Source organism: Salvelinus alpinus, chromosome 9 (genome assembly GCF_045679555.1).
Source record: "Salvelinus alpinus chromosome 9, SLU_Salpinus.1, whole genome shotgun sequence".
Classification (NCBI taxonomy): Eukaryota; Metazoa; Chordata; class Actinopteri; order Salmoniformes; family Salmonidae; genus Salvelinus; species Salvelinus alpinus.
In genome coordinates, this window is record NC_092094.1 from 22,567,650 (window position 1) to 22,593,443 (window position 25,794).

A 25,794-nucleotide genomic window follows, 5' to 3' on the forward strand; every position below is an offset into this window, starting at 1 on the left:
CTAGAACCCATAGGACTTGCACCCACAACCCCACCTAAAGTCTGGGATACCGCTGGCCGTACTGATGCCTGCGCCGGCCACCACCACCACGTTCTTACAGCGGCCCAGTTTCACCAGTCGAGACACAGCAGCCAGGCCTCCCCGGGGAGAGGGATTCATTGCCGGCCTAGAGGGGTAGCTCTGTGTGGGCTTAGAGCCAGAGGACGACAGGTCCCCCTGGATGGGGCCACTGCTGCCCTTAGACACCCTCCCTTTCCTGAAACAACACAAAGTTAGAAAATCATTATTCAATCTTATTGTCACATCTGTGACCCCACAATCTCCAATCTTTTGATGTTCTCAATTTTACAAAAGATATTTGCTGTGAAATGGAATAGAGAGCAGAATACATCTTCAATTCAGTTCTTCCCAAATGCAAGAAGTACAAGTATCCATCCAACTGGATTACTGAAAATATTCTTCATGACTGATGTAACTGGAATTACCGTGGTAGTGAGGTGTCCTGTCCACTCACACTCATTTGACTGAGGTCCTGGGCCAGGGGTAGGGCTGAGTCTGTCTGCTTCCTCTGCTGGGTCCCATGTGGGCCAGGCCCAGAGTCCTGGGGTTGGGGTGGCTCTGTGTGCCAGGCCTGGGGGGTGGAGCTACGGGTCACCCTGGTGAGGGCAGGCCCCTGGGGGGCCCTCTTGTCCCAGCTGGATCTGGCCTTGCTCATATTTCCACCTGCCAATGGAAATACAGGACCATCCAAATGTCAGTCTCTTGATACTTCAGTCAGAAGCTAGCTCACATTTTCATCTGAAAATCAAATAGTCTTTACCACTATGACATGTGTTGGATGAAAAATATTTGTTTGGAAATTAGGGGGAAAAAATCTGAATTTAGGTGAAATATCATGCACTTGTTTGTTCAGCCACTTATTTTAAATGTTACGTATTTCTTAATCCATTGATTCCTTTTTTCTATTAAAGGTTTTCTTAAATTGTAATATTTTCTAAATTGTAACTATGGAATCATGTAATAACCAAAGAAAAGTGTTAAACAAATCAAAATATGTTTTATTTAAGATTCTTCAAAGTAGCCACCCTTTGCCTTGACAGCTTTGCACAATCTTGGCATTCTCTAATCCAGAATCATGAGGTAGTCACCTGGAATGCATTTCAATTAGCAGGTATGCCTTGTTAAAAGTTAAATAGTGTAATTTCTTCCCTTCTTTATGCGTTTGAGCCAATCAGTTGTGTTGTGACAAGGTAGGGGTGGTATACAGAAGATAGCCCTATTTGGTAAAAGACCAAGTCCATAATATGGCAAGAACAGCTCAAATAAGCAAAGAGAAACGACAGTCCATCATTACTTTTAAAGTCAGTCAATCCAGAACATTAAGAACTTTGTAAGTTCTTCAAGTGCAGTCGCAAAAATCTAATCAAAGTTTATGTCACGTGCGCCGAATACAACAGGTGTAGACCTTACAGTGAAATGCTTACTTACAGGCTCTAACCAATGGTGCGAAAAAAAAGGTATGCGTGTGTGTGTGTGTTTGTGTGTGTAGGTAAGTAAAGAAATAAAACATTTGAAAAAAGAGTAGCAAGGCTATATACAGACACCTGTTGGTCAGGCCAATTTAGGTAGTATGTACATGAATGTATAGTTAAAGTGACTATGCATATAAGATAAACAGAGAGTAGCAGCAGCGTAAAAGAGGGGTTGGGGGGGGCACACAATGCAAATAGTCCGGGTAAACATTTGGTTACCTGTTCAGGAGTCTTATGGCTTGGGGGTAAAAACTGTTGAGAAGCCTTTTTGTCCTAGACTTGGCACTCCGGTACCGCTTGCCATGCGGTAGTAGAGAGAACAGTCTATGACTGGGGTGGCTGGGGTCTTTGGAAATTTTTAGGGCCTTCCTCTGACACCGCCTGGTGTAGAGGTCCTGGATGGCAGGCAGCTTTGCCCCAGTGATGTACTGGGCCGTACGCACTACCCTCTGAAGTGCCTTGCGGTCGGAGGCCGAGCAATTGCCGTACCAGGCAGTGATGCAGCCGGTCAAGATGCTCTTGATGTTGCAGCTGTAGAACCTTTTGAGGATCTCAGGACCCATGCCAAATCTTTTTAGTTTCCTGAGGGGGAATAGGCTTTGTCGTGCCCTCTTCACGACTGTCTTGGTGTGTTTGGACCATTCTAATTTGTTGGTGATGTGGACACCAAGGAATTTTAAGCTCTCAACCTACAGCCCCGTCGATGAGAATGGGGACGTGCTCGGTGCTCCTTTTCCTGTAGTCCACAATCCTCTCCTTAGTCTTGGTTACGTTGAGGGATAGGTTGTTATTCTGGCACCACCCGGACAGGTCTCTGACCTCCTCCCTATAGGCTGTCTCGTCGTTGTCGGTGATCAGGCCTACCACTGTTGTGTCGTCAGCAAACTTAATGATGGTGTTGGAGTCGTGCCTGGCCATGCAGTTGTGGGTGAATAGGGAGTACAGGAGGGGACTGAGCATGCATCCCTGGGGAGCTCCAGTGTTGAGGATCAGCGTGGCAGATGTGTTGCTACCTACCCTCATCACCTGGGGGCAGTCTGTTAGGAAGTCCAGGATCCAGTTGCAGAGGGAGGTGTTTAGTCCCAGGTTCCTTATCTTGGTGATGAGCTTTGAGGGTACTATGGTGTTGAACGCTGAGCTGTAGTCAATGAACAGCATTCTCACATAGGTGTTCCTTTTGTCCAGGTGGGTAAAGGGCAGTGTGGAGTGCAATAGAGATTGCATCATCTGTGGATCTGTTTGGGCGGTATGCAAATTGGAGTGGGTCTAGGGTTTCTGGGATAATGGTGTTGATGTGAGCCATTACCAGCCTTTCAAAGCACTTCATGGCTACGGACGTGAGTGCTACGGGTCTGTAGTCATTTAGGCAGGTTGCCTTTGTGTTCTTGGGCACAGGGACTATGGTGGTCTGCTTGAAGCATGTTGGTATTGCAGACTCAATCAGGGACATGTTGAAAATGTCAGTGAAGACACCTGCCAGTTGGTCAGGACATGCCCACACGTCCTGGTAATCCGTCCCGCAGCCTTGTGTATGTTGACCTGTTTAAAGGTCTTACTCACGTCGGCTACGGAGAGCGTGACCACACAGTCGTCCGGAACAGCTGATGCTCTCATGCATGCCTCAGTGTTGCTTGCCTCAAAGTGAGCATAGAAGTGATTTAGCTCGTCTGGTAGGCTTGTGTCACTGGGCAGCTCGCGGCTGTGCTTCCCTTTGTAGTCTGTAATAGTTTGCAAGCCCTACCACATCCGACGAGCGTCGGAGCCGGTGTAGTATGATTCAATCATAGCCCTGTATTGACGCTTTGCCTGTTTGATGGTTCGTCGCAGGGCATAGCGGGATTTCTTGTAAGCTTCCGGGTTAGAGTCCCGCACCTTGAAAGCGGCAGCTCTACTCTTTAGCTCAGTGCGAATGTTGCCTGTAATCCATGGCTTCTGGTTGGTGTATGTACGTACAGTCACTGTGGGGACGACGTCCTCAATGCACTTATTGATAAAGCCAGTGACTGATGTGGTGTATTCCTCAATGTCATCGGAAGAATCCCGGAACATGTTCCAGTCTGTGATAGCAAAGCAGTCCTGTAGTTTAGCATCTGCTTCATCTGACAATTTTTTTATAGACCGAGTCACTGGTGCTTCCTGCTTTAATTTTTGCTTGTAAGCAGGAATCAAGAGGATAGAGTTGTGGTCGGATTTACCAAATGGAGGGCGAGGGAGAGCTTTGTACGCGTCTCTGTGTGTGGAGTACAGGTGATCTAGAATTTTTTTTCCTCTGGTTGCACATTTAACATGTTGATAGAGATTTGGTAGAACTGATTTAAGTTTCCCTGCATTGAAGTCTCCGGCCGCTAGGAGCGCCGCCTCTGGGTGAGTGGTTTCCTGTTTGCTTATTTCCTTATACAGCTGACTGAGTGCAGTCTTAGTGCCAGCATCTGTCTGTGGTGGTAACTAAACAGCCACAAAAAGTATAGCTGAGAACTCTCTAGGCAAGTAGTGTGGCTTGCAGTTTATCACAATATACTCTACTTCAGGCGAGCAGAATCTAGAGAATTCCTTAGATTTCGTGCACCAGCTGTTTACAAATATGCACAGACCACCCCCCCCCCTCCCCCCTCTTACCGGAGTGTGCTGATCTATCCTGCCGGGGCAGTGTGTATCCCGCTAGCTGAATATCCATGTCGTCATTCAGCCACGATTCCGTGAAGCATAGGATATTACAGTTTTTGATGTTCCGTTGGTAGGATATTCGTGATCGTACCTCGTCTAGTTTATTGTCCAATGATTGCACGTTAACGAGTAATATTGACGGTAACGGCAGCTTTCCTAGTTATCTTCTGCGGGTCCGGACAAGGCATCCGGCTCTTCGTCCGCTGCGTCGCTTCCTTTTGCGAATAATTGGGACATCTGCCCTGTGGGGTGTTTGGAGAATATCGTGTGAGTCCTGCTTGTTGTTGAAGAAATTTTTGTCTAATCCGAGGTGAGTGATCGCTGTCCTGATATCCGTAAGATATGGTTGCAGAAACATTATGTACAAAATAATTTACAAATATCGCAAGAAAAAACAAACATAATAGCACAATTGGTTAGGAGACCGTAAAACGGCGGCCATCTCCTCCGGCGCCATTTTATTTAAACAGGTAAACCATCAAGCTCTATGATGAAACTGGCTCTCATGAGGACCACCACAGGAAAGGAAGACCCAGAGTTACCTCTGCAGCAGAGGATAAGTTCATTAGAGTTATAAGGCTCAAATTGCAGCCCAAATAAATGCTTCACAGAGTTCAAGTAACAGAAACATAACATCAACTGTTCAGAGGAGACTGTGTGAATCAGGCCTTCATGGTCGAATTGCTGCAAAGAAATCACTACTAAAGGAGACTAATAAGAAGAAGAGACCAAAAAAACACGAGCCATGGACATTAGACCGGTGGAAATCTGTCCTTTGGTCTGATTTGACATTTTTGGATCCAACCTCCATGTCTTTGTGAGACGCAGAGTAGGTGAACGGATGATCTCCGCATGTGTGGTTCCCAGCGTGAAGCATGGAGGAGGAGGTGTGATAGTGTGGGCTGCTTTGCTGCTGACACTGTCAGTGATTTATTTAGAATTCAAGGCACACTTAACCAGCATGGCTACCACAGCATTTTGCAGCAATACGCCATTCCAGCTGGTTTGCGCTTAGTGGGACTATCATTTGTTTTTCAACAGGACAATTACCCAACTCACCTCCAGGCTGTGTAAGGGCTATTTGACCAAGGAGAGTGATGGAGTGCTGCATCAGATATGCCTGGCCTCCACAAATCACCTGACCTCAACCCAATTGAGATGGTTTGGGATGAGTTGGACCGCAGAGTGAAGGAAAAGCAGCCAACAAGTACTCAGCATATGTGGGAACTCCTTCAAGACTGTTGGAAAAGCATTCCAGGTGAAGCTGGTTGAGAGAATGCCAAGAGTGTGCAAAGCTGTCAAGGCAAAGGGTGGCTACTTTGAAGAATCTAAAATATTTTTAGATTTGTTTAACACTTTTTTGGTTACTACATGATTCCACATGTGTTATTTCATAGTTTTGATGTCTTTACTATTATTCTACAATGTAGAAAATAGTACAAATAAAGAAAAACCCTTGAATGAGTAGGTGTGTTCAAACTTTTGACTGGTACTGTATAACAAACGACTTAATTGTTTTTTTTAGCTCCAACAGGTTTCACACAGCTTTACACGCTTTGAACCCCCCCCCCCTTCTGAATTACGCTAGCTTTCTGACCCATATTTAAAAATCAGGTTCAATAGAATCATAGTGGCGCTCCTTTGTGCTCCCTCCCATGGCCCAGTGAAAAGCTGAAATGTTTTAAAAACTGTCACGCTCAAACAAAAGGTAATGGCTGTAATATATTTAGCACCATCCCTCTTCAGCGGCTATGCTAATACAGTCCACAGCTGTGGCAGATTTCATGTTCTGAGAGAGAAGAGAGGGGTGAGTAGAGGTGGAGTGAGGGGGGGGCGAGGGTAAAAAGCGGGGTGGTGGACAGGGGTGAAAGAGAACCCTAGATTGACTGTGTGTCAACAAACCCAGCTGGGAGAGAAAGGAGGATGCCCCTTCCAGACCCCTCAAACAGAGGAGAAAAGGAGAGGGGGTGCAGAGAAATTATATGGAGGGAACGAAGGAGAAGAGAACAGAAAGGAGGGTGTGTGTGTCTTTTCCAAACCTCTTCTGGGCCTTCAAAGAACTTGCATGGGCAATGAGTGAGTGAGAGTGATCAGGGGAGAGAGAGAGAAAGAGAGGAGACAAAGGAGCTACTACCCATAAAGCAGGGCCAGCGTCAGAGCATGTGCAGGAGATAAGACCAGGCTTTTCACTAGGGCTCCTTATCGACCTCAGGAGGTGGTGACATGGGGGGTCTCAATGTAAGCAGTTCACATGACAATGATGCAATACACAACAAAGCTATAAAAACATTTAGGCTACTGACTGGCGGAAGGGGAAGATGTTCTAAGTATCTCTGGTGGGTAGCTAGCATCGACATGGTAGAAAGAAAATATTGTCGCCAACCTACGGCTGGTGTTCTTGAAGAAAAAAATAGGCCTACTCTTAAAGATATTGAACGGGATCTTAAGCACTTACAAATTCTTAACATGTTGTACAATTGGAATTGGTAACAGATATCTTTTTTTTTCAGGACGTAAGATATCATACGAAATGGATGACGTACAGAATTTTCAGGGACCTGTTTAGACTTGTGAACGCCACTTTCAAAACTACTGGCTAAAATGATATAAAACATCTGTAGCATAACTTTAACTCTTTAAGACAAACATATCAAAAAGGAACAGCAACTTGACTTTCAGATCATATTTTTTAGCCAAGAAAACTATGAGCTCGTTTTCTGGACATTTCATCTTTTTAACCACCAGACCAGTGCTATCTTGTCCTGAAAGGCTGAAGCCCCCACATCACCACTGCTTTCATGCATGTTCCTGCAGTTCTATTAAAAAACACAGGTATTAACTAAGGAAATTGTGTCACTTCTCTTGCGTTCTGTGCAAGCAGAGTCTGGGTATATGCAGCAGTTTGGGCCGCCTGGCTCGTTGCGAACTGTGTGAAGACCATTTCTTCCTAACAAAGACCGTAATTTGACAGAATTTTACATAATTATGACATAACATTGAAGGTTGTGCAATGTAACAGCAATATTTAGACTTCGGGTTGCCACCCATTCGGTAAAATACAGAACGGTTCCGTATTTCAGTTTCCGGATTTTACCATATTAATGACCTAAGGCTCGTATTTCTGTGTGTTTATTATATTATAATTAAGTCTATGATTTAATAGAGCAGTCTGATTGAGCGGTGGTAGGCAGCAGCAGGCTCGTAAGCATTCATTCAAACAGCACTTTCCTGCGTTTACCAGCAGCTATTCGCAATGCTTGAAGGACAGCGCTGTTTATGACTTCAAGCCTATCAACTCCCGAAATTAGGCTGGCAATACTATAGTGCCTATAAGAACATCCAATAGTCAAAAGTATATGAAATACAAATGGTATAGAGAGAAATAGTCCTATAATTCCTATAATAACTGCAACCCAAAACTTCTTAACTGGGAATAGTGAAGACTCATGTTAAAAGGAACCACCACCTTTCATATGTTCTCATGTTCTGAGCAAGGAACTTAAACGTTAGCTTTTTTACATGGCACATATTGCACTTTTACTTTCTTCTCCAACACTGTGTTTTTGCATTATTTTAACCAAATTGAACAGGTTTCATTATTTATTTGAGAATAAATTGATTTTATTTATGTATTATATTAAGTTAAAATAAAAGTGTTCATTCAGTATTGTTGTATTTGTCATTATTACAAATATATATATATAAAAAAAATTGTCAGATTAATCGGTATCGGCTTTTTTTGGTCCTCCAATAAATCGGTATCGGCGTTGAAAAATCATAAATCGGTCGACCTCTAGTGTCAACGTTTATGATCACTATGTTTGATGTAGTTACAAGATGACATGGCGTTATACCCTGGGTTGTCCTGAACAATCAAGCATTTCACTACACCCGCAATAACATCTGCTAAATATGTGTAGGTGAACAATAACATTTGATTTGAGTTGCGAGTTTGTGAAAGCCCAACACTAAGATCGTATTTTATAATTTAGGGTACCAAAACATTTCTGCAGCATTGAAGCTCCCAAGAACACAGTGGCCTCCATCAGTCTTAAATGGAAGAAGTTTGTAATCACCAAAACTCTTCCTAGAGCTGGCCAGCCGGCCAAACTGAGCAATCGGGGGAGAAGGGCCTTGGTCAGGGAGGTGACCAAGAACCCAATGGTCACTCTGACAGAGCTCCAGAGTTCCTCTGTGGAGATGAGAGAACCTTCCAGAAGGATAACAATCTCTGCAGCACTCCACCAATCAGGCCTTTATGGTAGAGTGACCAGACAGAAGTCCCTCCTCAGTAAAAAATGCACGACAGCCCGTTTGGAGTTGGCTAAAAAGGACTCTCAGACCATGAGAAACAAGATTCTCTGGTCTGACAAAATCAAGATTTAACTCGTTGGCCTGAATGCCAAGCGTCACGTCTGGAAGAAACCTGGCACCACCCCTGTGGTGAAGCATGGTGGTGGCAGCATCATGCTGTGGGGATGTTTTTCAGCGGTAGGGACTGGGAGACTATTCAGGATCGAGAGAAGGATGAACGGAACAAAGTACAGAGAGATCCTTGATGAAATTCTTCTCCAGAGCCCACACGGCTTTAGACTGGGAGTGAAGATTCACCTTCCAAAAGGACAATGACCCTAAGCACACAGCCAAGACAACGCAGGAGTGGTTTCGGGACAAGTCTCTGAATGTCCTTGAGTGTCCCAGCCAGAGCACAGACTTGAACCCGATCAAACATCTCTGGAGACCTGAATATAGCTGAGCAGTGACGCTCCCCGTCCAACCTGAGACCTTGAGAGAATCTGCAGAGAAGAATGGGAGAAAGTCCCCAAATACAGGTGTGCCAAGCTTGTAGCGTCATACCCAAGAAGTCTCGAAGTTGAAATCGCTGCCAAAGGTGCTTCAACAAAGTACTGAGTAAGGGTCTGCATACTGTAAATTTGATGTTTTTTTATTTTGAATAAATTTGCAAAAAACTTAAGAAACCTGTTTTTGCTTTGTCATTATGGGGTATTGTGTGTATATTGATAAGGATAAAACAAACAATTGAACTCATTTTAGAATAAGGCTGTAACGTAACAAAATGTGGAAAAAGTGAAGGGGTCTGAATACTTTCTGAATGCACTGTACAGGTAGGGATAAAGGTAGGGGTAAAGTGACTATGCATAGATAAACAGAGAGTAGCAGAAGCGTATGTGAAGACTGAAGGAATGTGTGTGTCATCAATATGCATGTGCGTCATCAATATGTGTGCGTGTTGGAGTGTCAGTGTAGTATGTGTGACAGGGTGGTTAGAGTTCAGTGAGTGTACATCAAGCCTGTGCAAGAGAGTCAGTGCAAAAAATAAGAATAAATACAAATAAAATAAGGGGGTCAATGTAAATAGTCCTGGTAGCCATTTGATTCACTTTTCAGCAGTATTATGACTTGGGGGTAGAAGCTGTTAAGGAGCCTTTTGGTCCCAGACTTGGCTCTCCGGTACTGCTTTCTGTGCGGTAGCAGAGAGAACAGTCTAGAGTCTGACAATTTTAGGGTCTTCCTCCTATTTCTCCTCCCACTTTAGCACGGGTTAGCCTAATAAATGCTAAAGAAGAGCAGAAAACAACCGCTGCAGTGGAAGGGTAATGTCCAGCTGATATGTGCTCCAGAGGTCAGCTCCATTGTGAGTGAGGGGGGAGAAAGTTGTCTTGCACTAAAGAGAGACTTAACAAGCCTGAACATGGGGGCTTAACTCCAAAGGGGAGGGCAAAAACCAACATGGTCGCCGGGGTTGGAGGAAACCATGGTGAGGAGGCTAGCAACGGCCTCTCAGTAATGGAATGAGCAGCCTGACATAAGCTGTCGGTAGCTAGCTACTGGGGGAAATACACAGAGTTAAGTCAACAGAAGAGAGAGAGAGGGGGAATCTTCGTTCAGCGACTTGTGTTGACAAATGTATTGCAATTAGTTTACTATGGGCCTGACTGGCAGCACAAGTGCAGTTGGTGAAGTCCAATTCACCATATTCAGTGGATGTAACCATCCATAACCTCTTAATATCAATGTATGTGCAAGTCCCATACAACATTTTTGTGGGAAATATAAAGCCCCAGTTTGGAAAATATATCAATACCCAGTGCAACAATGAATGGCCAGAGAGGGTTTGTATTTTTTTCTATAATAAAAAAACTATTCTTAAACGCAATTATGCTACTTGATGCTGTTCTGATACCATGATTGTTCTTTAATGACAAATAAATCCCTGTATAAATGACAAAAGATTTAGAGAGGATTTGAGAGCCCTCCCCTCGACATGACCTTTGAGTTGGGGCAGCTCTCCCACCTCTCGCCAACCAAAAGCTCAGTCCCCGCAGTCCAAATCCTCTCCCCAGTGCCCTGGCACTGCCTCAGCGTTGGGATGGGGTGCAAGGACCACCAGGTGTGAGGTGGCCCCACGTATGGGGGTTACAGTAATCTAATTAGAGCTGTTCCTCAACTCTGCTAACCACCCTTACCCTGCCTCACCCCCCCAAAACAGCCCAGCTCTATTATCATTTTACAACTCAGAGAGAGACTAACATCTCCTGTAGATCCATCCAGAATCCCACCACACACACCTCTCCTCAACATAGCCTTCACCCGCTACTCTGCAAGAGGTCCCAAGAGAAGAATTAGGCTTATGTGAAAAAGAAGTGGCACACTAACTAGTACCAATGCTGGAGCTAAACACCGTGTTCTACCATGGACACCATTTGAAGCTGATGTGTCTTTAATAACCCCAAGGCTACAGTTGCTGAGAGAGAGTGAGCCCTGCAAAATCCTGGTGGGTTTTAACAGCTACTCAGTCTGATACACAATCTGAGACAAAGTGACAGGCAGTAAAACGTTTAACTTAAAAGTATTAACCCTCTGCTTGCTGCCAAAGTCCACTTTTCCCCTTGGTCCACCTGTTGATCAATGCTGCCCCTCTATGGCAAGGATTGGAATTGACAGGCAGCTCTGTCACCATGGAGACCTCTTGAAGACTTCTGAAGAGGCAAAAGTGTCTGTTCTTTCCCCCCACCCCTGCACTAATGACATTTCACTTAGTGTTGCATCTTTGTTGGATTCTCAATTGGCACAAAGCAACTAATTTGTGTTGGGTATATATTGTTTGCTCAAAGAGAGAGCAAGTGAGAGAGAGAGACGGGGGGGTAGAGCCTTGTTGCTGAGTAGTGTGATTTCCAAGTCAACACAAATGACTACAACTAATGACTCTTGTCCAGTTACTTATTCTAATGAAGTACTACCAGCAGAATAATTCAAAGCATGCATTTTCTTCCTCTCTGTAGTTAAATGACAGAAAAGAGCAGTAAAATGTAGGCAACACTCAAACCTTAATGAAATTGGACAGAGGAAATGGAGGTTCAAAGTGTAAGATTAAGTAAGATTGTCATTGGTCATCTGTTTATGCTCGTCTCAATATTCAATATGGTAAACTCCTTTGGAAAATATTTTAAAAAATGCTCAAAATACATTTACATTTACATTTAAGTCATTTAGCAGACGCTCTTATCCAGAGCGACTTACAAATTGGAAAGTTCATACATATTCATCCTGGTCCCCCCGTGGGGAATGAACCCACAACCCTGGCGTTGCAAGCGCCATGCTCTACCAACTGAGCCACACGGGACCAATACCACCAAATCTAAATCACACTAGCTTCAAGTCATAGGCTACTGGATACTACCAATGACTTAAATATACACTATTTTTTATATAACTAGGCAAGTCAGTTAATAACAAATTCTAAGAGGGTTCTATAAATAAGCATCAACCAGTGGGTCTTGTGACGGGTATACAGCGATGACCAGTTTACAGAGGAGTATAGAGTGCAGTATAGTGTCTTATAAGGAGCATTGGTGGCAAATCTGATGGTCGAATGGTAAAGAACATCTAGCCGCTCGAGAGCACCCTTAGCTGCCGATCTATAAATTACGTCTCCGTAGTCTAGCATGGATAGGATGGTCATCTGAATCAGGGTTAGTTTGGCAGCAGGGGTGAAAGAGGAGCGATTACCATAGAGGAAATCAAATCTAGATTTAACCTTAGCCTGCAGCGTTGATATGTGCTGGAAGAAGGACAGTGTACCATTTTTCTAAAATATTTTTTTATTTAACTAGGCATGTCAGTTAAGAACAAATTCTTATTTACAATGACAGCCTACCCAGCCAAACCCTAACCCGGACAATGCTGGGCCAATTGTGCACCACCCTATGGAACTCCCAATCACGGCCGGTTGTGATACAGCCTGGAATCGAACCAGGGTCTGTAGTGATGCCTCTTGCACTGAGATGCAGTGCCTTAGACCGCTGCGCCACTCGGGAGCCAGAATCCCACCATCTAGCCATACTCCCAAGTACTTGTATGATGAGGTGACTACCTCAAGCTCTAAACCCTCAGAGGTAGTAATCACACCGGTGGGGAGAGGGGCTTTCTTCTTAACAAACCACATAACCTTGTTCTGAACACCTCCAAAACAAAGGTTAAGGGCAGAGAAAGCTTGTTGGATACTAAGAAAGCTTTGTTGTAGAGCGTTTAACACAAAATCCGGGGAGGGGCCAGCTGAGTATAAGAATATCATCTGCATATAAATGGATGAGAGAGCTTCCTAACATGCTGACCAAACCGGACACGTCGCATGCGCGAGCGTCACAAAATAAAATTTAGAAATCCATGTTATTCAATTATTGCACCCACACTGCTCGCGCATGCCAACGAGCGTCTGCGATGCCAAGGGCTAAAATAAAACTTATTTCTATTTCTGACGCAGATCGCGCTGCAAGTCCTGCCTCTCCAATCTCCTCATTGGTTTATAGAAGCAGATACCGATGTGCCATCTCCTCATTGGTTATACCCACGTGGGTGATTGAAAGACGAACTGTTTTGCCGGTTGTCGTGGTAATACTATGAAGTGTAGATGCCGATCACCATATAAGTTCAAATATGAAAAAGCCTGGAAGGAGGAGAGATGACTAGAAACGATTCGGTTGGCCTTTTATGTGTGGATTAATTGTCGGAGTAGAAGACCTTGTGCATTTCAGGTAAAATAACAACTCAATGTTTATATCCCAGGACAAATTAGCTAGCAACAGCAAGCTAGCTAAATAGGACAAATTAACGTTAGCTAGCAAGTGCAAGCTACTAGCTAAATTTCCATACATGTTTAATGCTTTTCGACCTGTCCCCAAATTAATGTCATTGGTTCAGAGTTTGTTTTGATATTTTAACCTGCGTGTCGTGATCGCGTTTGTTGTAGGGGGACAAAATACATTTATGCACGATAGCGCACGCGCGCAGCCGGTTTGGGTTCCGTGTAATGCTTGAGCTATGTTGTTGATGTGAATTGAGAAGAGCATGGGACATAGGATCGAGCCTTGGGGTACTCCTCTGGTGACAGGCAGTGGCTGAGACAGCAGAGGTTCTGACTTTATACACTGCACTCTCAGAGGTAGTTAGCAAACCAGGCCAAAGACCCCTCAGAGACACCAATTCTCCTTAGCCGGCCCACAAGAATGGAATGGTCTACCATATCAAAAGCTTTGGCCAAGTCAATAAAAATAGCAGCACAACATTGCTTAGAATCAAGGGCAATGGTGACATCATTGAGGACCTTTAAAGTTGCAGTGACACATCCATAACCTGAGCGGAAACCAGATTGCATTCCCGAGAGAACACTATAGATGCCAAGAATGCCAGTCAGTTGATTATTGACAAGTTTTTCCAACACTTTTGATAAACAGGGCAAAATAGAAATTGGCCTATAACAGTTAGGATCAGCTTGATCTCCCCCTTTAAATAAAAGGATGCACCGTGGCTGCCTTCCAAGCAATGGGAACCTCCCCAGAGAGGAGAGACAGGTTAAAAAGGTCAGAGATGGGTTTAGATATGACAGGTGCAGCAACCTTAAAGAAGAACGGATAAAGTTTTTTGTGGGTCAAGTTTAAGGAGCTCCTTTAGCACTTCGGACTCAGTGACCACCTGCAGGGAGAAACTTTGTAGCCGGGCAGGGGGAAAAGAGGGAGGAGCATTGGGGATAGTAACATTAGAAGGGGTGGGAGATGAGGAAATGTTGGACAGGCAAGGAGGCATGGCAGAGTCAAATAGGAATGTTGACTTAATTATGTGGTGATTAAAGAGCTCAGCCATGTGCTTCTTGTCAGTAACAACCACATCGTCAACATTAAGGGACATGGGTAGCTGTGAGTAGGAGGGTTTACTCTGCAGGTCTTTAACCGTATTTCCAGAACTTCTTGGGGTTAGACCCACAGAGAGAGAACTGCTCCTTAAAGTAACTAATTTTGGCCTTCAGTATAGCCTGAGTGCACTTATTTCCAATTTGCCTGAACGAGAGCCAGTCAGCCTGAGTATGCATATGGTCTAGCGATTTGCCAAATAAAATTCTTGAGGTGGAGTAACTGCCAGATCCCAGTCAAACCAGGGACTGAACAGGTTTTTAATTCTCATTTTCTTTATGGGCGCATATTTGTTAACAATACCACTGAAAATATCAAAAAAGCTGATGCTATACCAATTTCCAAAGGCCAGGTCATTAAAGTTTTTTAGCAAGCGTCTATGACAAATCAGGACAGGTTGTTTCACTGAGCACCCATTACGAACACAGGCTGTAAAACAGTGATCACTAAGGTCATTACAGAAAACACCAGACTGATACCTATCAGGATTATTTGTAAGGATAACATCAAGAAGAGTAGCCTTTTCTGGGTGTTTGGAGTCATATCTTGTGGGATTGGTAATAATCTGAGAAAGATTTAGGGAGTCTAATTTCTTTAGGACTTGGTCAGGTGGTTTAAGCATGTCCCAGTTTAGGTCACCTAGCAGGCCAAATTCAGACTTCGTATAAGGGGCCAGGAGAGAGCTTAGGGCATATAAGGTACAGGCCGGTGCTGAAGGTGGCCAATAACACCCAGCAACAGTCAACAAAGAGTTACTTGAAAGTTCAATGCGTAAAACCAGCAAATCGAATTGTTTGGGAACAGACTTGGTGGAGACAACCGAGCACTGAAGGTGTTCCTTGGTAAAGATTGCCACTCCACCACCTTTGGAAGATCAGTCTTGCCTGAAAAGGTTATAACCAGAAAGGTTAACATCAGGTGTTCAAAACACTCTTTCTTAACCACGTCTCAGTAATGACCAACACATCTGGATTGGAGCTGTGAACCCACACTTTCAATTGATCCATTTTAGGTAATAAGCTTCTAGTGTTAACGTGCAGAAAACCCAGGCTTTTATATAAGAGCAGAAATCAGTGAAGCAGATTTTTATTTTATTTTATTTATTTATTTATTACTTTTACCTTTATTTAGGCAAGTCAGTTAAGAACAAATTCTTATTTTCAATGACGGCCTAGGAACAGTGGGTTAATTGCCTTGTTCAGAGGCAGAACAACAGATTTTTACCTTGTCAGCTCGGGGATTCGATCTTGCAACCTTTCGGTTACTAGGCCAACGCTCTAACCACTAGGCTACCTGCCACCCCAAAAATGAGAGCACAAATCAGAATTGGGGCTAGCAACAGTAGATGGACAAAGGTGTACATGCACATTTCCAGATATAATCAGTAGTAATACAATCAGGGCACGGCAGAAGACAGGGGGAGCTCTGCAGTGTTGATTTATAACATTTGAATGTGCATTCGATGGCAACAAGATCATATTGTACAGCAATTTCATCAGGTAACATGAATACAAAACCGGCGAGAGGTGGTTAGAATAGTTTGGGAGACCAAGAGTCTGTGTAACCAATAGTGAGTCAGAGTTCTGAGTATGGGAACAAACAGTCTGTCCCACAGTTGGGTAAACAAGCAAGTTCATAGTCAACAAAGCACGCAGGAGTCATGAGGCAAATAGCATAAGGCACAAGAGAAAAATAACAACTTGGGGCTAGCCATTGTAAGTTCAAAGTCACTCGCCCAACACTGCGTGTGTGCTGGAGGCAGGTGAAAGCTCGGGAGAGAGGGGGGAGTGCAGCAGGAGTACCTGTACCAGGCAGGGGGAGACAGGCCAGGGCAGATGGCAGTGGTGTAAAGTACTTACGTAAAACAACTTTAAAGTACTACTTAAGTAGTTTTTTGGGGTATCTGTACTTTACTATTTATATTTTTGACTACTTTTACTTTACTATATTCTTAAAGAAAATGATGTACTTTTTACTCCATACATTTTCCCTGACACCCAAAAGTACTCATTTTGAATGTTTAGCAAGACAGAAATGGTCAAATTCACACACTTATCAAGAGAACATCCCAGGTCATCTCTACTACCTCTGATCTGGCAGACTCACTAAATAGAAAATGATATGTTTCTGAATGATGTCTGAGGATTGGAGTGTGCCCCTGACTATCTGAAAATTAGAAAAACATGAACAATTGTGCCATCTGGTCTGCTTAATATAAGGAATTTGAAACCAAATACTTGAAAAATTTTACTCAAGTAGTATTTTACTGGGTGACTTTCACTTTTACTCAAGTATGAGATTTGGGTACTTGAGAACTAAGCACTTTCTTATGAAACTCATCAGTCTATTCTTGTTCTGAGAAATTAAGGCTATTCCATGCAAGAAATTGCCAAGAAACTGAAGATCTCGTGCAACGCTGTGTACTACTCCCTTCACAGAACAGCGCAAACTGGCTCTAACCAGAATAGAAAGAGGATTGGGAGGGCCCGGTGCACAACTGAGCAAGAGGACAAGTACATTTGTATGTCTAGTTTGAGAAACAGTCAGCTCACAAGTCCTCAACTGGCAGGTTCATTAAATAGTACCCGCAAAACACCAGTCTCAACGTCAACAGTGAAGAGGCGACTCCAGGATGCTGGCCTTCTAGGCAGAGTTCCTCTGTCCAGTGTCTGTGTTCTGTTGCCCATCTTAATCTTAATCTTTTTTTTGGCCAGTCTGAGATAAAGCTTTTTCTTTGCAACTCTGCCATGAAGGTCAGCATCCCGGAGTCGGCTCTTCACTGTTGCTCATTCAGCCGACAGAAACTTTCAACCGGTTTTCCCCATTAAGTAGCGAGTCAGAGTCTGAGGCCGAGTCTTCTCTTGTCTCTACTCCTCCCGTTACGGGGTCTGAGACGCCGAAGGCTCCCACCATTAGCTCTGACAAATTGAAAACCCTAGTCATTGGCGACTCCATTACCCGCAGTATTAGACTTAAAGCGAATCACCCAGCGATCATACACTGTTTACCAGGGGGCAGGGCTACCGACGTTAAGGCTAATCTAAAGATGGTGCTGGCTAAAGCTAAATCTGGCGAGTGTAGAGAGTATAGAGATATTGTTATCCACGTCGGCACCAACGATGTTAGGATGAAACAGTCAGAGGTCACCAAGTGCAACATAGCTTCAGCGTGTAAATCAGCTAGAAAGATGTGTCGGCATCGAGTAATTGTCTCTGGCCCCCTCCCAGTTAGGGGGAGTGACGAGCTCTACAGCAGAGTCTCAGCACTCAATCGCTGGTTGAAAACTGTTTTCTGCCCCTCCCAAAAGATAGAATTTGTAGATAATTGGCCCTCTTTCTGGGACTCACCCACAAACAGGACCAAGCCTGACCTGCTGAGGAGTGACGGACTCCATCCTAGCTGGAGGGGTGCTCTCATCTTATCTACCAACATAGATAGGGCTCTAACTCCTCTAGCCCCACAATGAAATAGGGTGCAGGCCAGGCAGCAGGCTGTTAGCCAACCTGCCAGCTTAGTGGAGTCTGCCAATAGCACAGTCAGTGTAGTCAGCTCAGCCATACCCATTGAGACTGTGTCTGTGCCTCGACCTAGGTTGGGCAAAACTAAACATGGCGGTGTTCGCCTTAGCAATCTTATTAGGATAAAGACCTCCTCCATTCCTGCCATTATTGAAAGAGATCGTGATACCTCACATCTCAAAATAGGGTTACTTAATGTTAGATCCCTCACTTCAAAGGCAGTCATAGTCAATGAACTAATCACTGATCATAATCTTGATGTGATTGGCCTGACTGAAACATGGCTTAAGCCTGATGAATTTACTGTGTTAAATGAGGCCTCACCTCCTGGTTACACTAGTGACCATATCCCCCGTGCATCCCGCAAAGGCGGAGGTGTTGCTAACATTTACGATAGCAAATTTCAATTTACAAAAAAAAAAAAATGGCGTTTTCGTCTTTTGAGCTTCTAGTCATGAAATCTATGCAGCCTACTCAATCACTTTTTATAGCTACTGTTTACAGGCCTCCTGGGCCATATACAGCGTTCCTCTCTGAGTTTCCTGAATTCCTATCAGACCTTGTAGTCATAGCAGATCATATTCTAATTTTTGGTGATTTTAATATTCACATGGAGAAGTCCACAGACCCACTCCAAAAGTCTTTCGGAGCCATTATCGACTCAGTGGGTTTTGTCCAACATGTCTCTGGACCTACTCACTGCCACAGTCATACTCTGGACCTAGTTTTGTCCCATGGAATAAATGTTGTAGATCTTAATGTTTTTCCACATAATCCTGGACTATCGGACCACCATTTTATTACGTTTGCAATTGCAACAAATAATCTGCTCAGACCCCAACCAAGGAGCATCAAAAGTCGTGCTATAAATTCTCAGACAACACAAAAATTCCTTGATGCCCTTCCAGACTCCTTCTGCCTACCCAAGGACGTCAGAGGACAAAAATCAGTTAACCACCTAACTGAGGAACTCAATTTAACCTTGCGCAATACCCTAGATGCAGTTGCACCCCTAAAAACGAAAAACATTTGTCATAAGAAACTAGCTCCCTGGTATACAGAAAATACCCGAGCTTTGAAGCAAGCTTCCAGGAAATTGGAACGGAAATGGCGCCACACCAAACTGGAAGTCTTCCGACTAGCTTGGAAAGACAGTACCGTGCAGTACCGAAGAGCCCTCACTGCTGCTCGATCATCCTACTTTTCCAACTTAATCGAGGAAAATAAGAACAATCCAAAATTTATTTTTGATACTGTTGCGAAACTAACTAAAAAGCAGCATTCCCCAAGAGAGGATGGCTTTCACTTCAGCAGTAATAAATTCATGAACTTCTTTGAGGAAAAGATCATGACCATTAGAAAGCAAATTACGGACTCCTCTTTGAATCTGCGTATTCCTCCAGGGCTTAGCTGTCCTGGATCTGCACAGCTCTGCGAGGGCCTGGGATCGGGAGAGACACTTAAGTGTTTTAGTACTATATCTCTTGACACAATGATGAAAATAATCATGGCCTCTAAACCTTCAAGCTGCATACTGGATCCTATTCCTACTAAACTGCTGAAGGAGCTGCTTCCTGTGCTTGGCCCTCCTATGTTGAACATAATAAACAGCTCTCTATCCACCGGATGTGTACCAAACTCACTAAAAGTGGCAGTGATAAAGCCTCTCTTGAAAAAGCCAAACCTTGACCCGGAAAATATAAAAAACTATCGGCCTATATCGAATCTTCCATTCCTCTCAAAGATTTTAGAAAAAGCTGTTGCGCAGCAACTCACTGCCTTTCTGAAGACAAATAATGTATACGAAATGCTTCAGTCTGGTTTTAGACCCCATCATAGCACTGAGACTGCACTTGTGAAGGTGGTAAATGACCTTTTAATGGCGTCAGACCGAGGCTCTGCATCTGTCCTCGTGCTACTAGACCTTAGTGCTGCCTTTGACACCATCGATCACCACATTCTTTTGGAGAGACTGGAAACCCAAATTGGTCTACACGGACAAGTTCTGGCCTGGTTTAGATCTTACCTGTCGGAAAGATATCAGTTTGTCTCTGTGAATGGTCTGTCCTCTGACAAATCAACTGTACATTTCGGTGTTCCTCAAGGTTCCGTTTTAGGACCACTATTGTTTTCACTATATATTTTACCTCTTGGGGATGTTATTCGAAAACATAATGTTAACTTTCACTGCTATGCGGATGAGACACAGCTGTACATTTCAATGAAACATGGTGAAGCCCCAAAATTGCCCTCGCTAGAAGCCTGTGTTTCAGACATAAGGAAGTGGATGGCTGAAAACTTTCTACTTTTAAACTCGGACAAAACAGAGATGCTTGTTCTAGGTCCCAAGAAACAAAGAGATCTTCTGTTAAATCTGACAATTCATCTTGATGGTTGTAAAGTCGTCTCAAATAAAACTGTGAAGGACCTCGGCGTTACTCTTGACCCTGATCTCTCTTTTGACGAACATATCAAGACTGTTTCAAGGACAGCTTTTTTCCATCTACGTAACATTGCAAAAATCAGAAATTTTCTGTCCAAAAAAGATGCAGAAAAATTAATCCATGCATTTGTTACTTCTAGGTTAGACTACTGCAATGCTCTACTTTCCGGCTACCCGGATAAAGCACTAAATAAACTTCAGTTAGTGCTAAATACGGCTGCTAGAATCCTGACTAGAACCAAGAAATTTGATCATATTACTCCAGTGCTAGCTTCCCTACACTGGCTTCCTGTTTAGGCAAGGGCTGATTTCAAGGTTTTACTGTTAACCTATAAAGCGTTACATGGGCTTGCTCCTACCTATCTTTCCGAGTTGGTCCTGCCGTACATACCAATACGTACGCTACGGTCACAAGACGCAGGCCTCCTAATTGTCCCTAGAATTTCTAAGCAAACAGCGGGAGGCAGGGCTTTCTCCTATAGATCTCCATTTTTATGGAACAGTCTGCCTACCCATGTGAGAGACGCAGACTCGGTCTCAACCTTTAAGTCTTTACTGAAGACTCATCTCTTCAGTGGGTCATATGATTGAGTGTAGTCTGGCCCAGGAGTGTGAAGGTGAACGGAAAGGCTCTGGAGCAACGAACCGCCCTTGCTGTCTCTGCCAGGCCGGTTCCCCTCTCTCCACTGGGATTCTCTGCCTCTAACCCTGTTACAGGGGCTGAGTCACTGGCTTGCTGGTGCTCTTTCATGCCGTCCCTAGGAGGGGTGCGTCACTTGAGTGGGTTGAGTTACTGACGTGATCTTCCTGTCTGGGTTGGCGCCCCCCCTTGGTTTGTGCTGTGGTGGAGACCTTTGTGGGCTATACTCGGCCTTGTCTCAGGATTGTAAGTTGGTGGTTGAGGATTTCCCTCTAGTGGTGCGGGGGCTGTGCTTTGGCAAAGTGGGTGGGGTTATATCCTTCCTATTTGGCCCTGTCCGGGGGTTTCTTCGGATGGGGCCACAGTGTCTCCTGACCGCTCCTGTCTCAGCCTCCAGTATTTATGCTGCAGTAGTTTGTGTCGGGGGGCTAGGGTCAGTTGGTTACCTGGAGTACTTCTCCTGTCTTATCCAGTGTCCTGTGTGAATTTAAGTATGCTCTCTCTAATTCTCTCGTTCTCTCTTTCTCTCTGAGAACCTGAGCCCTAGGACCATACGTCAGGACTACCGGGCATGATGACACCTTGCTGTCCCCAGTCCGCCTGGCCTTGCTGCTATTCCAGTTTCAACTGTTCTGCCTGCGGTTACGGAACCCCTACCTGTCCCAGACCTGCTGTTTTCAACTCTTAATGATCGGCTATGAAAAGCCAACTGAGATTTATTCCTGATTATTATTTGACCATGCTTGTCATTTATGAACATTTTGAAAATCTTGGCTCTCTCTAATTTTCTCCTTCTCTCTTTCTTTCTCTCGGAGGACCTGAGCCCTAGGACCATACGTCGGGACTACCGGCCGTGGTGACTCCTTGCTCTCCCCAGTCCGCCTGGCCTTGCTGCTATTCCAGTTTCAACTGTTCTGCCTGCGGTTATGGAACCCCTACATGTCCCAGACCTGCTGTTTTCAACTCTTAATGATCGGCTATGAAAAGCCAACTGAGATTTATTCCTGATTATTATTTGACCATGCTTGTCATTTATGAAAATTTTGAAAATCTTGGCTCTCTCTAATTTTCTCCTTCTCTCTTTCTTTCTCTCGGAGGACCTGGGCCCTAGGACCATGCATCGGGACTGCCGCCCGTGGTGACTCCTTGCTGTCCCCAGTCCGCCTGGCCTTGCTGCTATTCCAGTTTCAGCTGTTCTGCCTGCGGTTATGGAACCGCCACCTGTCCCAGACCTGTTGTTTTTCAACTCTTGATGATCGGCTATGAAAAGCCAACTGAAAATTATTCATGATTATTATTTGACCATGCTTGTCACTTATGAACATTTTTGAACATCTTGGCATAGTTCTGTTATAATCTCCACCCGGCACAGCCAGAAGAGGACTGGCCACCCCTCATAGCCTGGTTCCTCTCTAGGTTTCTTCCTAGGTTTTGGCCTTTCTAGGGAGTTTTTCCTAGCCACCGTGCTTCTACACCTGCATTACTAGCTGTTTGGGGTTTTAGGCTGGGTGTCTGTACAGCACTTCGAGATATTAGCTGATGTACGAAGGGCTATATAAAATAAAATTGATTGATTGATTGATTGATTGTTGCGGATACTATTTAATGAAGCTGCCAGTTGAGGACTTGTGAGTCGTCTGTTTCTGTATGTGCAACGTCTTAGACTGATCCAATGAACCATTACTGTTCAAAATGATGTATCAAGGGAGGGATCACGTGACCCCTGAACGAGATGGCCGCATGAACTAAGAGCTCCGCTCAAGTAGTTTCCAATTCCTAATCTTACCTCCACTTCAAAATTTTAACTCCTTTAGCTTTTGTCAAAAAGTCATGGCGGCTACAAAAGGCGACACTACAGGTGACATTTTTACCCGGACTCGAGCATTAGCGACGGAAAAAGCTTCCAAGAAGCAGCTAGCTTCAGAAAAAGCTAGCGCCATTAGCCAGGAGCAAGAGGATCCGTTCCCCCCCGAGGCCCAACGAATGCCAACCTCGCACTCTGTCGAAGACATCCTTTCTGAGTTGAGATCCCAACGTACAGAACTCAACATTAAATTAGATGCCATTAACTCTTAGCTCAGTGCGATAGGGGGCAAGGTGACAATCGTGGAAAATGCTTTGCCTGACATCAACAACAAGAACCATAAACGCGGGGCGCCTGGACGAGGCAGAGGGGCGAATCCTATCCACGGAAAACTTATTGACAGACGCCATGGAAACAATAGCATATGTTAAAAAAAAATAGAGCAGCTGGAACAGAAAACAGATGACCTGGAAAACAGGGGGCAAAGGAATAATTGTGTTCTATTAAATCTGGGCGAAAAAGAAGAGGGAAACATGCCACTGATCCGCTACCTGCAAGACAAACTTCCCAAGTGGCTCCACCTGTCCACCGACAGGAACCATAGAACTCGATAGAGCTCACCGAGCACTGAGGCCCCCACCAGCAGCCAGACAACTACCGCGCCCAATCACTATACGTTTCCTGAGATTCACCGACAAGGAACGAGTCCTACAGGCGGCGAAAACCAACACTATTACAGTGGGAAACGCCAAACTCACCTTACACCAGTACCTGTCAGCTGGAATACGCCGAAAGCGCCGAGAGTTTGACGAGGTGAAGAAATACTCCATTGATCGAGGCATCTTTAGGGGATTAAAATACCCAAACGAGCTCAGGATTCTTCACCAAGGAGCCCTGCGACACTTCAAAACTCCCGAAGAGGCAAAACGTTTTTTGAAAGACAATCCCGGTCAAAGAGAAATGGACCAATGACTAAATGCGATTACTGTTATTACTAAAGGAGGTAAGACAACATATAGCCGATATCCAAAGACCCACCCGCCCCGCTAAATGTCATTATAGCCGTCTAATCTACATTTATGTTCCTTTAGCTGAGAGGGATAGGCTCTATAGCCTAACCTAGGCCTACTAACGTTTCAGCCTACTTTTATTTACTAGCAACTTTTTTGTTGCTATTATTACTTGTGGTTCCCTATGTCCCTTGGGGGAGGTATATGTAGGCTGGGCTATTGATTTTATTTTCTCCCTCTTTTAATGTGGTCTGGATGGGGGCTACGTTGTCATTTACTCAATGCGGGGCGGAGAGGATGAGGCATTTCTTTGGTGGGGAGCGGGAGACGTTGTGCGTTGCTAACTGTTCCCGTTTTTTTTTTTTGGAACACAGAATTGTGACTGAGCGGCGGGGGGGGGGGGGTAATAGATCCAACGGGATATGTCGAGTTGTTTGGGAACTCGGCTGGGGTGTTTAGAGATTGTTATTTTATGTAAACCATTTATTTTTATTTTATGTGAACGCAGCTGTAACTACTATCCATGCCGATGACGATGACTAGTACCTTAAATCTATTGACATGGAACTGCCATGGTCTAGGTCATGCAATAAAACGGAAAAAGATACTATACCCACTTCAACCAAAAAAATACATGTAACTTTGTCCATGAAACCTTTAATTGAAATGCTGTAGAATTCCATTCATTCCCATGGAGGACTGTTCCTTCTGGGGTGTGCCAATTAGGATGAGGTGATATTTGGGGAGACCTCTTCTATGATATGCTACTCCAAATATCGTGATATCCGTCAGAATCGGTTCGCACCGTTAATGACTAGATACTTACAGACTGCAATTTGTGCTTATTTACGATATTATAGTCACATTTTAATTAAACAACCTTAGTATGGAAAAACATAAGGCTTATTTAACTTCTTATGGCTGCAGAGCAGTATTGAGTAGCTTGGATGAAAGGGGCAGAGGTGCCCATAGTAAACTGCCTGCTCCTCAGTCCCAGTTGCTAATATATGCATATTATTATTCGTATTGGATAGAAAACACTCTGACGTTTCTAAAACTGTTTGAATGATGTCTGTGAGTATAACAGAACTCATATGGCAGGCAAAAACCTGAGAAAAAAATCCAAACAGGAAGTGGGAATTCTGAGGCTGGTCGATTTTCAACCAAGATCCTATTGAATTCACAGCGAGATATGGATGAGTTTGCACTTCCTACGGCTTCCACTAGATGTCAACAGTCTGTAGAACCTTGTCTGATGCCTCTACTGCGAAGGGGTGCCGAATGAGAGGGGAATTAGTCAGGTCTGCCATGACCTGACCATGCTCTGACCATGCGCGTTCACATGAGAGGGAGCTCTGTTCCATCGCTCATCTGAAGTCAATGTAATTCTCCGGTTGGAATGTTATTCAAGATTTATGTTAAAAACATTCTAAAGATTGATTCAATACATCGTTTGACATGTTTCTACTGACTGTTACGGAACTTTTGGACATTTCGTCAGCTTTTAGTGAACGCGCTTCCTGACGTTGGATTTGTTTACCAAACACGCTAACAAAAATAGCTATTTGGACATAAATGATGGACATTACCAAACAAAACGAACATTTCTTGTTAGAAGTGGGAGTCCTGGGAGTGCATTCCGACGAAGATCAGCAAAGGTAAGTGAAGATTTATAATGCTTTTTATGAGTTTTGTTGACTGCACAATTTGGCAGGTAACTGTATGGCTTGCTTTTGTGGCTGAACGCTGTTTTCAGATGATTGAATATTGTGTTTTGCCGTAAAGCTTTTTGAAATCTGACACAGCGGTTGCATTAAGAACAAGTGTATCTTTAATTCTATGTAAAACATGTATCTTTCATCAAAGTTTATGATGAGTATTTATGTTATTTGACGTGGCTCTCTGCAATTTCTCAGAATATTTTGGAGGCATTTCTTAACATGGCGCCAATGTAAACTGAGGTTTTTGGATATAA

The 25,794-nt window shown here is 44.1% G+C and overlaps 1 protein-coding gene across 1 annotated transcript in view; it reads right to left on the minus strand.

Annotated features, from left to right (window-relative positions):
• LOC139584503 (NAD-dependent protein deacetylase sirtuin-3) overlaps positions 1-25,794 on the minus strand; it is a 35,441-nt gene that overhangs the window by 3,079 nt on the left and 6,568 nt on the right. Inside the window, exons 2-3 of the mRNA XM_071416453.1 lie at positions 486-723; positions 35-256 (exon numbers count right to left, since the gene is read on the minus strand). Of these exons, the coding sequence (XP_071272554.1) occupies positions 35-256; positions 486-715 (452 nt within the window). The 5' untranslated portion in view covers positions 716-723. The remainder of the gene's footprint in view (positions 1-34; positions 257-485; positions 724-25,794) is intronic.